Here is a 17,521-nt window from a genome sequence, read left to right as displayed (position 1 = left end):
CGACTCGTCTATGATCGAGCACTTGTATTCGAGCCCTCGAGGGCCCCGGCTTGTATTATGATGCTTGTATGACTTATTTATGTTTTAGGGTTGTGTTGTGATACCTTCCCGTGAGTCCCTGATCTTGATCGTACACGTTTGCGTGCATGATTAGTGTACGATTTAATCGGGGGCGTCACAGCCCGCTGGCCGCCGTTGTACTGGCCGCCTCCTTGCGAGCCAGTAGGTCGACCCCCGGAGCGGCCGTCGTTGGTGGTGTCGGCGAAGGTGCGCCCCCCTCCCCGGCCGCCGCCTTGCCGCGCCACGGCGTTAGCGGAGGTGGAGAACTCGGGGGCGAAGGCGTTCTGCTCCTTGAGAGATTCGCAGGAGAGGAGCATGGAGTAGAAGTCCGACAGGCTGACAGCACCGGCGGCTGCCAACACCGTGAGAGAGTGCTGGAGGGACTCGTACTGAGGCCCGAGACCGACGACGATGTAGTCGATCACCTCAGCATCGGAGAGAGGCGACCCCACCTGGGCCATGGCGTCCGCGAAACCCTTCATCTTGTGAAAGTAGGCGGCGGCGGTGAGGTCGTTCTTCTTCAGCGTCGAGAGTTGACGCCGCATCTGGCGCACCCCGGCCCTATTCTGCGCCGAGAACATGGACTCGAGGCACGCCCACACAGAGGACGCGGTGGTGCGGCCGATGACATGGCCGAGGATCTCCTCTGTCATGGAGCCGACGAGGATGCTGAGAACACGCTGATCTGTGTAGAACCACAAGGCGTACTCCGGGTTGGGCTTGGTCACGGCCTTGGCACCGTCTCCTTCGGTGATTGTGGCCGAAGGCGCTCCGTAGGAGCCGTCGAGGAAGCCGTACCAGCACTGGCCGGCGATGTTGGGGACGACCTGCATCTTTCAGAGAAAAAATTGGTGCGATCTAGACGCACCGTGATGGTGTTGAGGTGCTGGTCGGTAGGGGCGGAGACGATGGCGCCGACGGGGATGGATGGTGTGGAGGACTGGGACGGGGTGCTCGAAGAGGAGATGGAAAGCTGCAACGCGGCGGTGGAGCCCATCGCGTCGGAGAGCTGCGGCGGCGGTGGCGGGGAACGAGACGGCGGCAGCGGAAGCGCGTGAGCGAGAGAAACCCTAGGTCGGATCGACCCGCTCTGCATACCAAGTTAAAAGGAATTATTTGCCGTGGTTAGCCCCAACCGGCTGGCATCCCTTTATATCGAGGTCGTCAGCGGAGGGGAGCCGCTGGAGGAACGGCGGGGAACGGACACCCGTGGGCCCTGGCAGCTAGCGCCAGGGAGATCGCTTTTCTTTCTTCGGTTGGAAGAAAGAAAACTGCGGGTGGTGCGACTGGCCACGTAGCGATGCGCTTGGGCCCATATGTCATTGACTTCACGCTCAATCAGTACACGTAGTAGTATATCCGAATCTCTCCTAGCGTCGCCGCCTATCAGTTTCAAAATTTCGAGGAGCCGGCGGAGGGAAGAGAGAGGGGGAGAGGGAGAGGGAGGGACAGACGTCCGCACCGCCTTTCCCCTTCCACCTCCCACTCCGCCATCCCCACCCCTGCCTCCACCCCCGTCCCGCTCTCGGTCTCCGCGCTCTGATTCCGGCGCGCCTCGCCGGGTCGGAGGCCGCCATCCCCACCCCTGCCTCCACCCGCATCCCGCTCACGTTCCCCGCGCTCTGACGCCGGTGCGCCTCGCCGGGTCGGAGACCGCCATCCCCACCCCTGCCTCCACCCGCATCCCGCTCTCGGATCCCGCGCTCTGACGCCGCGCGCCTCGCCGGAATCGGAGGCTTAGGGAGGGAAGCTTGTCCGCGTGGCGTTCGTTCCTGCGGTTGTCTCGTTACTCGCCGACGGTCCAGGTAAACTTGCGCTCCCTCCCTGATGATCGAGTAACACCAGCGCGCCATGCTTCCCTCCCCTCCTCCTCCTCCTCCTCCTCTCCCTAACCCCCTTCACTCGTCTCTGTGCAGGTAGGGCGGCGGCGAGCGACAGGACGACGCAGGCGTACGCCGACCACCATCCCCCTCCGACCTTCCTCTCCGCCATCCCCGCCCCTTCCTCCGCCCACCCCGCCCTCGGTCGCCGCGCGGCTCGCGGGATTAGGGGCACAGGAGGGGAGGGAGCGCGTCCCTCTCGCGGGATCCAAGGGCAGGGTCACAGGTACGCGCGCGTAACAACCCACATCCTCGGGCGTTTGCTTGCTCTCCGCTCCGATCGATTTACCATACGAGTATCCGTGTCATTGCTGGGGCCTCGGTTTGTTGTGCACGGGCTAGATTTCGTTGCGGTGGTGAATCAGACTGATCGTACGAAAATAATATGAAAATAATAATGCCATGTGTAGTTAAGGAACCTTTATTTGCATCTCAGCTGGGGTTGTTTCTGTGTGTTGATTATCTCTAGAAGGATCACTACTATGTGCTTCTGTTTTCAGTTGGACTGGTAGTACGAAATACAAATCATATAACAATTGCAGTCATTGTTTAGGTCCTCTATTTCCTTCTGATGAGCTTGATCAGTTTAGCTTTGGTTTTTCCTGTCCCCACTCCCGATTGATATGTGACATCCTGCGTACTTTTTGAGCCTGCAACTACATTGCTGCTTCACCGCCTTGATTATATTAGCTAGCTCCAAACTTCGGTTGTCCCAATTGATATGTGGGTACTTAGGAAATATAATGTGCTTTCGCTTATTGCGTCACGCCGAACTCTGTTTGTTGCTTGTTACTTAAGCACTTGAGTGCTTGCCCAGGCTTGTTAAATTACCATGTTACACCTCTGAGTACATTAGGAGTTTTAGTATTATCATGTATTTATTTTATCACTACCTTGGCAATCCATTTTGTTAATCTTGTTGTCTGAAGTTAGCGGATATTCATCAATTGCATTACTGTGTATGCAAGAAACCCATTTTTTCATTTCTCGGTTAATTTTTTACTAGCCAAATTGGCAGTTAAAAGAAGTGTCTGCTCCTCCATTGTTCTTTAAACATTATCATTTGAAGTTGCACGGTTGCCTCGTTTATCTCTAGAGTGCATAAGTAATCACAATAGTTATATATTATTCCATTTTTTCAGCACTGTAGCTTATGCAAGAGAACTAAGTTATGCACAGTATATGATAGAATGAACTTACTCATTATGTCAGATTTTGTAAACATCTTACTTTAACTGTTTCTTGTTATGGGTTTCTATTCTTATGTGTTTTGTTATTTGTATATCCATTAGATTTAGTATAATACAAGGTGCATCTCATAGCAAATTGAATTGCTAAAGTTGGTAGTTACTTAAACAGTTTGAAGAAATCCTCCTGTGAGGTTACACAGTAGAAACTCTGCTGTTGTGTCCTGTTTTTTTATTTATGTTGAAAACGCAACATGCTTTCTCTGAGATTTATCTGATGTCTGCATCCTCATAATTTTTTCCACACATATATTGACTAGTCAGAACATGAATCTGCATTATGGTTTTTGAGGTTTTCTGTTAGAAAATACAATGTCGGTTGGTAGTTAAGATCATGAACAGCCACTCTGTTGCATTGATCATGCATGTATCTCAATTCTTTGTAATCAAATGTAGCCAGAGTTATCAAAGATCTGTGTATTATGGTTTTCAAATTTGCATTATGGTTTTTGACACTTGTCGATTAGAAAATACAATGCCGGTTCATAGCTAAGAGCATGAATAGGCACTATGTTGCACTATATCATTGATCATGCCTATATCTCCAACTCTTCATAATCAATAGCCAGATTTGTCAAAGATTTGTGTATGACGATGTAGTGGGATCATTGGCATGTCATGATCTTCAGTCTTTTCTGATTATAGAAGAATATAGTATGCTCATAGAAACATGATACATGCTCGTTTACATGTGCTCATCGAGTGACCTCTCTTGGAGACCTGTGTTGAGGCAACTTGACTAATTTATCTGAGGTTAGTTTGCGTAGTGCTGAAACGTAAAATACTGATGGCCATCCTTGCTGTAAGTAGTTAGTTTCAATATTGATTTCTGATGGCCATTCGTGCTCCTATGTCTTCTTTTCCGAAGCCAGTTCTTTATCTTCAAAATGTAACATGCTTTCTTTGAGATTTATCTAGCTGATGTCTCCTGTCTGCACCATTTTAATTATGGCAGGGATTTAATTATGTTTGTTAATCAATATGCCAGGGATTGACTGAACGGTGATTAGAGAAGGGGTTTCCCAAGTGGCAGCTATGAAGTACATGTGGCAGAGCGTTGCTAGGGTATTGCTACTACTGCTAGTCTCCAGTGGATGGCTGGAAGTGGCCACAGCCCGTCCAGATCAGTCCTTCCACAGTCTAAACCGTAAGTTGCATTTTTGATGCAGCATGATTCCTCATTTCTATTCCCTCCTGTTGTGCCAAAGTTTTTCTCCTCTTTGTTTTCTCAGGCACTTTGACAGAGGAGTATGGTGCCCAATGCTACTCCAGCTCACTTTCTGTTCGGATTTCACGATATTGTGACATACTGGACGAGTCACCGAACAGTGAATGTTGTGATGCCATCTTTGCAACCCTTGGGAGAAAGGATTGCCTATGCAAAGTTGTCAGAGAACCGAACTATCGATCATCACCCATATCAGGGGGCGACTTTATTGTTGATCTTTACCGTTCTTGTGATGGGGGCCCTTACATAAGTCCAACGGCGGAAACTGAGTGTGAACAGCCAGGCAGGCAAGCCCCACCCACACGGCCGCCGCCCACACCGCCGTCGCCGCCCAGTGCAAGAACTGCAGAGGGTGACTTGAAAGGCCTTCTGTCCTTTTGGAGGAAGCTTGGATGGGCAACTTCTTCGCTGCTGCTCCTGGGGCTCCTTAGTTTCATTCTGTGGAACACCTTGACCCAGCTTGCTCATGATACTAGGGTCCGTGCAACAGGATGGTTCGTAAGCAATGCAACTAATGGAGCAGAAACAGCAGGAGATGCACGCCCCCCTCCCACATGGAATGTTATCACAAACAACATCTTCGTCTGCAACCTTGGCTTCTCCCAAAAACTCAAGGACCCAGGTGAAGCTATGGCACCAGCTAATGTGGAGCTTTCTGCTTCTGTAAGCCCTCAAGGTGGTACGCCCTTTACCAGCGGACAAGCAGATTCGGTGGAAGAGAACCCAGAGTCATCTTTGCTGCGATAGGTAACCTCTCAAGCCGTTTTAATCTACTACAAAACTGTTAGGTTTTGCCCTGAGCCGGGAAGAGCGAAGAGCTTGTCATGATCATCCTGGTTGTAAGCAACAGTTAGGTTAAAACTTGAACCTTAACAGTGAAGTAGCTCAAAATGTGTTAAACAGGAGTGCCACGGCAGTAACTAGTTTAAATATTGGTGTCTGATGGTTTCTGGCTAGTATTTAACTTGTCTATTCTGAAAGCCAATTGTTTGTGGTTCAGTGATGATATCCTTGTTCATTCTGGTGCAGGGAAGTGCTACTCTGCTGTTGAGATTGAAGATTTCTTCGACTCCAACTGTGTCCATGTAGAAGATTCATTCAGTTATCACATTCGGATGGCTCTCCTTGTTTCTGTGCTTGCTGTCGTCATTCAGTCTACTGCCAACATCATCCCGGGCAAGGCTGTTCACGATTGAACGGATGTTGCTAAACCTCCCTAGTTACTGCTGCTCGTTTATCGCTGTTAATTCTCGCTCCTAAATAACACGGCTGGGATGTAGCCGGTGTGAATCATTATCGAATTTTCCAATTGCTTGCCGTGTGGCTGCTACACATGCACTCGTTATATGAGTAGTCCTGATACTGTGCTTGTTGGTGGATTGTGTCCTTAAGTTTTTGGTTAGTACTGGTAGAGTTGAGGTTGAGGTTGCATAGTGATTTGTTGAGAAATGATCATGTTTGCTCAGTGTTTGAGCTGGAAATGCTGGACAAAAATTGCTGTTTGTTTGTCAATATCAGCCAATGAAATTGGGAGCTTTGAGCTCCTTCAGTTGAAAAAAAAGCTTCAGTTTTCAGTATATGATGTCCACGTTTTGCCTATTACTAGCCAGCTTGTATTGTGTTTGTCTTGAATTTTATATCGCATTGCATGTACAAAAATGTAGTTTTTGGATAGTTCCAGAGCTAGCAGAGCTAATGTTCAATTCAATTCAACCACAAGTTAAGAGGGACATCGAGAAAAATGCTTAGCTCACCGAGCGTTGAACACACAACCGCTTTCAGAACTCCCTAACTCTCGACGATCCGAGCATCACAACATCTCTTGGATCCTGATACACAGCCTCCAAAGAGCCATGCTCTTCTTGAATTTATTAAATGAAAGTGAATGAAGTACATATCCATGTAGAACTTTTGTTGACTTTGCTTTCATAAGGCTTATAATAGTTGACTTCTTTTGCTTCGTATTGCCTCCATGGACTATTCTAAGAGCAACTACAGCGGAGTCGCCATATGTCCCTGATCATTATAATAACCGTTAATATAGTAATTTTGGCCAAAATGGCACTCTAGCAAAGTCGTCAAATGACTCTCGATCGACATAAACGAGCTTGCAGCCTACATATTTGGATGCTTTGGAGGGCTAGTATGGAGCTCACATCAAACCCAACCACTAGTGTAAGAGGGAACTTCACCTTCTTAATCCTCGCGTCGTGTGCAAGATTTGAAGCAGCCCGAATTCCCAGGCACCACCGACGACAGGCACTCGACCATAATATTACCGACGTTCCTTTGGCTTCCCGTGACAACCCGTTGGATGACCGGGCTGGAACGCGGCCGCGAAGGCGCAATTTTTTGGTCCTCTAGGCTTGCATTGCTATATTCCCACTTGCCCCCTCCCCGCCACTGATTATGGCTAGCATTGGCTGCAGCAAGGCCGGCTAGGGAATCCAGTCGTCGTTGCTACTATTAGCTAATTACTCCCTCCGTCCCATAATGTAAGACTAGTGCCAAAAAACGTCTTCCATTAAGGGACGGAGGAAGTAGTTTATAGTTAACTAAGCATTATCATTGTTAACAATGTTAGGGATTTCAAAAAATCTTCCACTTTTTTTTAAAACCACAAATTAAAAAAATTGGTATTGGATAAAAAAATGTCATTGATCTGGATTTTTTTATACTTGAAAAATGTTCATGAATTTTATAAATATTCACAAAAATGAATGTTAAAAATTTCAAAAACTATTGAAGAGTTTGCAAAATGTTTGTGAATTCTAAAAAATGTCCTAATTTTTTTTAAAAAACTTCAATTTTTTAAAATGTTAGTCGATTCAATTCATTCTCACAAATTTCAGAAATTTTCATCAATTCAAAAACTGTTTTTGAAGTCGAAAAAAAGTTCACAAATTTTTAAAAAATTCTGAAGATTCCAAAAATATTCTCAAATTTCAGAAAATGTTCTTCAATTCAAGAAAAAAAATCATGAACTAAAAATGCGATTTTTTTCATTTTTTGCCAATTTCGGAAAATGTCCGTTGATTCAGAAAATGTTCATGAATTTTTAAGAATGTTCATCAAGGTTTTTTTAAATAATCCTGGTTTTTTTAATTTTTTTCATGAATTTCAAACATGTTCCAAATTTTGAAATGGGAAAGAATGAAAAAGGGAATAAAAAACCATAAGAAAAAAAAAACTGGTTCAGGGTGGAAAAGTGATTATCGGCAGGCCCATACCTATGAGAGCTGGGGGGCGGGGGGCGTTGGCAATGTATCCCTCAACTCACAGGATAAAAAGGAAACACCATATGTTTTTGAGGCCATAAGTGAGGGAGCGCCTTTATCTTGCTTTATTATCAGAGATGAGATCACCTCAAACCCATCAAAAAATTCGGAGACATCACCTCAAGGACGGCCTCCTATCACTACAATTGGACCGGTCCAAGTAGCTTCATGTGTTGCCATACGTTTTTCTTCCCTGCTTCTTTAATTCTTCTTTATTTATTTTGTAAAAATATTCTAAAAACTTAATTTACTTATTTAAAAAAATCACTATGAATTTGAAAAATGTGAAAGAAGTGTAAAAATTTGATAGTGTAACTTTAAGGAAATTTTGATAGCATTAAAATCTCCATAATATTTTAGTAAATGTTCATGTATTTAAAACAAAATATGTACCTAAAACGTTGTTTTAAAAAATGTTCGTTTACTTTAAGATATTTTCCTACCGTTAAAAAATGTACATGACGTTTTATATTCACACGTTATTTTTTTGAGGTTAATGGTCACACGTTGTAAAAACATGTTCATGAAATTTTAAAAAAATGTGAATACAATGTCAAAAAAGGTTTGCGGAAAAATGTTTTGTGTCGTTCAGAAAATTGTCCCGAATTTGGGCTGCGCATCCCGTTTTAACGGAAATTTGGGCCGCGCGGAGCGGTGGCCCCGCGGCATATGCTTTGGGACAGCCCATCACGCGGCGAAGCGGTACGGCTGCGTGGGCATCGGACGGTCCGGGGGCAGCCACGTCTGTCGATCCTACGGTTCCCACGCGTCTTCTCACTCCGTACTGTGGGGATTGAGGGTTGCCCCGCCGCGCCCGGCCCTGCTCCCCGCTCCGTTCGCCGCCGAGGTCACCCGCCTGGCGATAAGACGGCGCGGCCGCAGTCCCAGTCCCGTTGGCCGTTGCCCGGTCACGGACGCCGTGGAGGTGATTTCCGCCTGGCGAGAAGAGCGCCCCCATCTCTCCGCCTGCGGCTTTGAGTACGGCCGCGTGGGAGGAGAAGGCGGTGAGCGAGGAGCTGTGGTGGACGGTGTGAGCTCGAGCGGGCGCAGGAGGCGCCGCCGTTGCGACGGTGGGCCATGGCCCGGAGCTGCCTCCAGCTTCCTGCCGCCGACCAGCTGTGGTCCTGCTCGTGCGAAGGTTCTTCTTCTTCTTCTTTTTTGTGGTCAAGCTGCAAGGTTAAATCTAGGTTCAAAGTTGAATTATTCAAGTCAACCATCCCTTATCATGTCTGTCCTTTTTGTGGTCAAGCTGATGGGTTAGGAACTAGGCTAAGCTTCAAGCTAAAGCGCATAGTCACCAAGGTTAGAATATTGCTGATGCAAATCCTGCAAGTCAGGCTGATAGATAACTGATACATAGATTGGCATAGATGTTTCTCAGCAAAACAACAGAAAAACACTTGCATCCTGAAGAAGTACAGTATTTATTTAAATCAATACAGAGTTTATAAGCTACACTCTGAACGTACATAAATCAAAGTTACATAATAATATACTACTTAAATTGAAGTTACATACTATAGTTACAACTCAAATCCATCAGTCTTATTTTCTACTCCTTGGGCTTCCTCGGCTTCGGCTCCTTCGTCTTTAAACCTCCATTGTCGTCCATTCTTTGGGGCCTCAGCATCATATCAAGGATACCATGCAACTTCTCTGTTCCTCCATATAGCTCAAGCTTTTTTATCTGGGATTTGAGATAACTATTATAACAATCGTACTTCTCACAAAAAAGTGCAACGGACAACAGGCCCCACTTTGGTATGTATTTTGTCTGGTCTTTACTGAGAAAAGTCACCTTGTCCAGATCTGCTGTAAATATTGCCCGAACACCATTAAACCTCAGAGATTCCGGTCCCATGATGGTCATGGTGAGAACAGCAACTTTGATGTCTTCCTCAGGGGTAATCCTAGGATCATAATTAGCCATTATGTGGATAGCACGGAGTAGTGCCTCCCGTCCTAGTTGCACCTGGGTTAGGGATTCATAGCCACCTTTAATGAGATCTGGATAGCTCTCACCAAAGGTGAGCTCTGTTCCGCGCCCATGAAACAGTGCTCCGTAGCCTTTCATGTAACACAATCGATCTGCTGGAGTCACGAAAGACAAAAAATACAAATTTTCATTCCGCCACATGATCTTCACTCTATCTTGACCTTCACCCAGCACCGTGACATTTATCCATTGTGTTGGGGGGGGGGGGGGGTTAATTTCTGATCAACATCCTTATCTAAGGGCGCAAGCACGGTATGAGTTCCATGCAAGGGGCCAAACTGCCCCACTACATGTACTTCGTGGTAGAATGATTGGTATGATGGTGCCAAAGCATTCCAGATTATCCCCTCGCCCTCGGATCGCGTGTAGATGACAAATGAGAATAACACAGCGATGAAAATCATCCTGTGTAAAATCAAAACGGAAATACATCAGGACATAACCATGTTTTGGACTGAACAGGGAACAACTACAAATTTATTACCCATGTTACCTGATGTCCTGCCCCATGGATACTCCTTCCCTCTGAAGAAAAGCAAGTGGTGTGAAGTTGAATGAATTGTGCTTGGTGCACAGGCAGGGCGTACAGTTGCTCTGTGTCTGTTCCATGCAAGAACATTTGTTGGGGGTATAAATACCACTCTTTAATATGATTTTACCAAACAATAAAGAACATGGCTGCAGAATGCCATGCAAGTAGCACTTCTTGATATGATTTATCAAAAAAGAAAGAACATTAGGTTGGGGGTAGACGTAGCACTTCTTGATATGATTTATCAAAAAAGTAAGAACTCAGGGCAGAATGCCATGCAAGAACATTAGATTGGGGGTAGAAGTAGAGTGAGGGCTTTTGCAGGCCGAGTTGCTCATTTAGCTAGCAGCACAATAGCCCAAGAGCGGCAGTTCGCTGAGTCCCAGCCATCCACTTCTTCTGCCCACGCTGGAGACGCACGCAGCTAGCCAATTTTTTCTACCCACGACGAGGTGGCGCTCTGTCTCTGTGCGTGCCGAACTGCCGATTGCAAGCCAGGCGAGGGAGAGCTTGACCAAGCCGCTGGCGCCGGATGGGATGGAGCCCCCATGGTTTCCAACGCTGCGGAGAACACGGACAAGTCACACAGTGCCGTGCATGCCGCCGCTGGTGGGGATGAGCGACGGGATGTAGCACAGAAAGTGGGGATGACCAGCGCGGTTGCCGCCGCCACGGTCGTCAACGCTGGGGAGGGGAGCGCATCAATGCAACGATTGGCTGCAACAACCTCATTCTCTAAGCCTAAAGTGAAATCCTCACTCACTGGAAGTCCCTTCCAATTCTGAAATTGCAACCCCTAACTAACACTAGCTTCTATTCTGATTAGAGAGGTATAACTCTGTACATGTCACTACTGGTGTGCCTTGTGTTCGTGCCGTGCGGTTGAGGCAGTTGCATGATGTGATTACCACTCAACTACGCCAACTAGTTATCTTTCTTAGCCCAGAGCAACACATTTCCTGCTACGCTCTAGTATTGTCTGTCATGTATTCAGTTGTGCTCACAGTTAACTTATCTTGCAGCATAATATTTATCTCATTTGTTTCACTATCAAATTATGCGGATCTACCACCCATATCTGATTTGACATGTATGATTATTGTAGCTGAGAGAGCCTAACTGTGAACAATTTGCCCTTTTATTTGTGTTGGCATGGACTACTTGGCTTTTCTCTGTCAGGATGAAAAAAAAATTGAACACCCAAAGTTAAATTCCTGGATCCGCCGGCCTGGACCGGCATTTTGGTACAGGGGTGACGATTCGAAACAGCACAGGAAGGGATTCTCAAAAAAAAAAGCACAGGAAGGAGAATCTCGTCCTCCACCTCTCCCCATTCCCCGAACTTTACCTCATGGGAGAAGCCCCAGCCACATAACAGACTTTGCCTCTCTCCCCTCGGGCGATGGCAGCGGGGGTGCTGCCCGGCGAGATGTCCACCAGCGGCGTCGACTCTGTTGGGTGTGTGTATTCCGTGCCCTCTTTTTTTTTTCCTTAGGTCATCGCGTGCCTAATCCCCATGCTGGATTTGGATAAAGTTGACAGGGATCTGGATTTGTACAGGATCCATGGGGCTCCGGCTTGTGGTGCTTCCATCCTACCCGCGGAGTCGCAGGATCCATGAGCGTCAATGTCCAGATGGGCAGCGGCGGCGGGACTGGCGGTGGCGCCGCCGGATACGTGATGTGCTCTGAAGCTACCAGTGGCTGGATAAGGAGGTTAGTGCGTCTCGTTTAAGAGCAGGGTTGTGGTTGTTTGCTTATGTTGCTGCATTGATTTGTTTGCAGAATATGTGACATCCCAGTTAGAGGATGCATATTAACTATCTGTCATGCTAATTGTAGCCTGCTTGAAATGTGCGGTTAGGAAGTGTCTCTTGTTTAGCTAAGTTGAGATGGGGCTGTGTTCATGTGGAGTTCAGTAGTGTATGGTAGTTGGATCTGTCAGACATCCTAGTATCATTGGTATTCTGCTGTTGCAGACTTGGTTGGATTTATAGTTGATGGTGTGCTTCACAAAAATCTATTGATTAGTCTGTCTGTGCACATGCTGATTTCAGTGGAGATTATTTTGGTTAGGAGAATGACTGGTGTAATTGTTTGGGTTTCATTTGGAGTTGTGACAAAATGTCTGGTAGTGATTTTTTTTCCAATACGTCACAGTGGGATTTAGTACGATCAGTTCTTGGCAGTGGTTTTTGGGGGCTTGTTCATTTAGTGTTTGGCGTGCCAGTTATGACAATGCTTAGGAAGCACCTCATGTTTAGATAAGTTATGGTGTTGTGTTCATGTTGAATTCAGTAGTGTATTTTTCGGTGTGATTGGTTGTAGTATGGTTGTTGGATCTGTAACCCATCATAACATCATTGTGGATTCTGCTGTTGCAGACGTGGTTGGATTTTAGTTGTTGTTTCGCTTCGGATATATCCGTTAAATAGTGTATGTGCACATGTTGATTTCATTAGGGGATTAGTTTGCTGAGGAGTAGGTGTGCGGTGTAATTGTTTGGGTTTCATCTAGAGTTGTGCCAAATGTTAGGTCAGTGAATTTTTCCCGATATGACACAATGGGATTTAGTAGGATCAGCTTCTTGCAGTGGTTGTATGGCTTGTTCATTTAGTGTTGGTCATGCCATTGTTTGTTTTTGACAGTGCCTAGCAGCCATTCTCTTTAATATTGGTCATGGTTAGTTTGAGACAAAGCCAAGCTCTTAGGGTTGGTTGGGTTATATTATTTGATCTATCCGTAGGTTTTAGCTATAAAATCCTTTGTTTTGATGTTTAGTTCATCTCTGAGCGGAACGCTGTCGTCGCCGAGAGGATTATTATGTGTGGTGGATTCTTGTCTTGTTCTTGGATTTGTTACCCACCACAACATCATTATAGGTTACTAAAGTTGCAGCTTTGGTTGGATTTTAGTTGTTGTTGTGCTGCACAGCCCCTGGATTAATCACTGTGGTTGTACACATGTTGATCTTCAGTATGGGATTACTAGTGTTAGGCTTATGTGATGTAATTGTTCAGGGTCATTGGAGTTGTACCCAAATTGCTGGGGATGTTTGGTTCCAGATTAACAGAAAGTTGATGGATGACACAAGGAAGCTTGGTTTTTGAGCTCAAATGATCGACGCCGTACTGGACAGATTTGGGTTCTTTTTTACTGAGAAATCCTGTACCAGCAGGGTGCCTATCGGTGCGTCATCGTCGAATGCATCCGTGCTCCCTATAGAGTCGCAGGTTCTATGAGCATCGTCAATGGCCGCCGCGGCAAGGGCATGGAGGAAGGTGGGAACGACCCAGGGGAGCAAGGGTTAATACTAAAAATTTGGAATTATTGTTGTCCCGAATGGCATGGTATTTTAGTTCATTTTAGTCCAAAAAAATCTTGCTGATGATGTACATATGATACGGTCAGTGTGGTATGACTTAGAGAGTATCATAGTCATAGCATCATTGCATGAATTCTGATATGTGATTGTGTTCTGTTGGTAGGAGATGCAATCTAAATTAAGCAATCAAATGCGGATTTGTCATATGCCACAGACCACAGCAGCTAGCTAGGGGAGTGTTTTCTGATAACGGACAATTCAATTATTTATGTGAAAAGACTTGATTCTCAGGCTGAGTGTGGAAGCTCATTATGCATTTTTATTGATGTTTATCTGAAAACCATGCCCATGCATCAATGCATGACACATGCTTGAATCTCAAGCTCAGTGTGGAACCTCATTATTCAATTATTTTTTTTTGTTCAGGGGTAGGTGTCAATCAAAAGAAGCGCCCAAGGGGCAGGCCAACAACAAGCCGAGACAAGGCTCCTTACGAGCAACATTTGAAGAGGCCTCGGTTTTGTAAGATCTGCAGGGTGTAGGGCCACAAATGTACAACGTGCCCCCAAAGGGGCGATTTTCCAAACGAAGTTGCCGAAATGCACCAAGTGTGGTGTGGTTGGGCATCGTCAGAATGTTTGTGGCACTAAAAAGAGTGGACCGTTGGAGCCAAAAAATTTCTAGATCACACTTGTCATGAGGGGTTTATGAAGTCAGCATATCCAATGTTTGTTTTCAGGAATTTATTTTGTGATGCAGTTGTTTCCATGAATTGCCCTGCCCGAACTGTTTGGCAGTCAAACCAAACTTGCACGATATCACTCTGGTTGATTTAGAGGGTTTACCTAGTCAGCCTTCCCAATGTTTTGATGTAATTGTTTTACTTTATGCTGCATCTGTCTTATTTGTTGGCATTAATTAGTCTGCCTGAACTGACTGGCATGGTCTAGCTTGTTTTTGTTTGGTTTTTCTAGGGTGCTCCATTGTACTGTGGACCGGCCGGCTGGCAAGGCTGAGCACGCCTCCTCTGTCGCACACATGAAGAACAAAGAGACCTGGCGGTGAGTTGGTTGGGTGGAGGAAGATGACAACAGCGGCTGGTTTGATGTGAGGGCGTAGTAAATTGGGAGAGATGGACGATTTGCTGGTGAAATCAAACATCATATTTTTTTCCCATGATAATACGTGTCTCATTAAAGATTCAGTTACAAACCACGCAAATATCGACATTACAGGACTGAAAAGATAGGATAATCCTATGCAAAAAACCAGCGCCTGCCCCTCTTCACTAAGGAAAATGAGACAGATCACCTCTTCACCCGAGCTCGACGCGGCTCCATCGCTGCTCAGCAGCTTTACGGACCTCCAAAGTAGTTTGCTTGAAGCAAAACCATTGCCGTTGAAAGAATCAGACTAGGGCAACATGTACCTGGACACGCCATCGAACTCAAGAACTGACACCCCCACACGACTATGACGCCGGAGGAGGAAACACTAGTAGAAAAAGGGCCATTTGTCCCGGTTCTTGAGGGCCTTTTGTCTCAGTTGTTGAACCGGGACTAAAGTGTCGTTACTAATGCCCTGGGCCTTTAGTCCCGGTTCTTACATGAACCGGTACAGATGGGCCTCCACGTGGCCCGTGCGGCGAGCCCAAGCAGGAGGCCCTTTGGTTCCGGTTGGTGGCACAAACCGGGACCAATAGGCGTCCACGCGTCAGCAGCTGGCAGGAGCTAAGGTTTTTTTTGAAAGGGGGTGGTTTAGAGGTTTTGGGGGGTTAATTTAGGTGTTTCATATATTGTGTTATCTAGCTAATTAATAGAGAGAAGTGTCCTCTCTTATCTCCGTGCTTGGTCGACGTACGCTACGCATTATACGTATAGAGAGGACTCGACACGCTAGCTAGTAAGCAAATGAAGGAAACAGAAGATCGTCATGAACATATGCATACAAAGAGAAGTGATATCGACCACCTCTCCTTCTCCGAGAGATTGGTCGAAAAACAAGTTCTCGTATATCTATCCGACGCTACTGGCTACATATATACAATATAATTATCTCTTACAATATAATCTCCTAATTATATATGAACACAGGGTCCACATGGTATTCTCCGTCTTTAGCGATCATGTGGTCAAGGAAGAATGCCGCCAATTCCTCTTGAATATATATATATATATATATATATATATATATATATATATATATATATATATAAATGAAACTCAACACAAATGATGGTAATAAAATAAAATTGTGAATATTATTGCTTACGCACTTTATATTGTTCGTCAGAGTAGCCCCGCTCACAGGTCGTGTGGTAGATGGACTCGCAAACGTAGTATCCACAGTAATTATTCTCGGCTTCCTTCCACAACCACTTTACAAGAAATAGAGGTCAATCAAACTGATAAGCAAGCATGCTATAAATGGTATTGATGAAACTAGCGCTTGAATCACTAGGAGATGCGCGGAACATGCTAGCAGTACTTACTTTCGGGTGTCTAAATTGCAGCTTCTTCGGCAGTCCCGGAGCTTTTTTGGTGAATTTTGTCCAAACTCTGCCAGACAAAGAAAACAATTACTTGATATCAGGAAATGAACAAAGTTGCTGATATGGTGCGATAATGATCGATTTAACTTACTTCTCAAGCATTTCAGTCATGTCCGCATACTCCTTAGGATCTTTTCGTCTCGAGTCTAAGACGGTTACTAGTCCCCGCTCAAGTTTAATCTCTAAGAGAATATAGTGGAAGCTGCGCACGCATGCATAACTCATCAATTACATTACTATAACCTGGACTAATAAGGGAAACTGAATATGCACAAGACAGTAACACTCACTTGAAGTTGTAAGGAAAGAGTATTATATCCTTGTTTCCATTTATTACCAACGATCGTAGCAAGTTGGCCTCGGTATCTTTGGCATGAAATTTAACCTCATTTGCATCTATGAGATTTGTGTTAATGAACCCAATATCACCGATTTGTCTTTTCTTCAATTCGGCCATCTTCAATCTGCATAATATAGTGAGAATAATTATAAATACATGCAATGAAAGAGCTGACCTATATATAGAGACTTAATGACAGAAATAATACTACTTACAGACAGTAGCAAGTGACCGTTAATTTATCGATGGCCATTTGATTGAAAAACTGGAAGAACTCCTCAAATGGAATATGCAACAGATCAATTCCAACGAGGTCATGCTCCTCTTTAACGAACAGCGTTAAAATATTCGTCCCCCCAGACTCTCTGCGGGTTTTCATGTACCAATCATGGAATCTTCGCATCATCGTTGTTAGAGATTTTTCATCTTTGACGAGAGGCTTCCCGTACTCGTATCTGTGTTCCTCCACCTCCAAGAAATCATAATGTACATCGTCAGGCAGGTAATCTCCAAGATTGCTATAACCGGGCACCATCCTCGGATCATTAGCGACGATGTCGCTAGACACCTTGAGCGGGGGGCACGATTGGTCTGCTTGTTCGCCGAGCTGGGCAATTTTTTTCCCAGCTCGTCATTCTGCTAACCTTTGATCACTGATAGTACTTCCCGACCGCTTCACTTCGAGAAATGACTTTTCAATAATGCGGTCATAGTTGGCTTTCGGTGGAGACTTTGATGGTTTCTTCAGGGCATCCAGAGTGCGCTTCGCTTTCACCAGATCTATCTTCTCCTCCGGAGGTGGATGTTTCTTTGCTTTCACCCCTTCAAAGAAGTTCGTCACTTCGGCTCGCACGATCTTCGCGTTCTCCTCCACGGTCCTCTCGTATGGTAACTTCTCTGGAGTCTTCAGAGAAGGACCGAATCTGTATTGCCTCCCGCCTCTGGCTGTACTGCTAGACGCCGGAGCAGACGGAGCGGCTGCGACTGTCTTCTTTCGTGCTTGCTTACGAGGCGGAGGAGAAGGACTACGACGCTCCGGAGCAGCCGGAGCGGTGGCGGGTCTCTTCCGCCCTTGCTGGCGAGGC

General features: G+C 45.8%; 1 protein-coding gene and 1 long non-coding RNA gene across 2 annotated transcripts; both read left to right on the top strand.

The window, feature by feature from the left end:
- The first annotated feature begins 1,448 nt into the window (after positions 1–1,448).
- Positions 1,449–5,992, top strand: LOC123143188 (uncharacterized). The gene is made up of 5 exons (XR_006470720.1): positions 1,449–1,865; positions 1,977–2,166; positions 4,176–4,334; positions 4,420–5,162; positions 5,445–5,992. It is a non-coding gene; the product is annotated as an uncharacterized lncRNA (long non-coding RNA).
- Positions 5,993–8,267: 2,275 nt separating this feature from the next.
- LOC123142354 (uncharacterized) lies at positions 8,268–14,436 on the top strand. The gene is made up of 3 exons (XM_044561304.1): positions 8,268–8,831; positions 11,782–11,936; positions 13,972–14,436. Exons 1-3 carry the CDS (start codon positions 8,268–8,270, stop codon positions 14,069–14,071), a joined length of 819 nt encoding a protein of 272 aa, XP_044417239.1. The 3' UTR covers positions 14,072–14,436.
- Positions 14,437–17,521: the final 3,085 nt, after the last annotated feature.

The sequence above is a fragment of the Triticum aestivum genome, chromosome 6D, assembly GCF_018294505.1.
Source record: "Triticum aestivum cultivar Chinese Spring chromosome 6D, IWGSC CS RefSeq v2.1, whole genome shotgun sequence".
NCBI classification, from domain to species: Eukaryota; Viridiplantae; Streptophyta; class Magnoliopsida; order Poales; family Poaceae; genus Triticum; species Triticum aestivum.
Note: the sequence above shows the minus strand (reverse complement) of the source record. Positions and strands in the feature narration are given on the sequence as shown.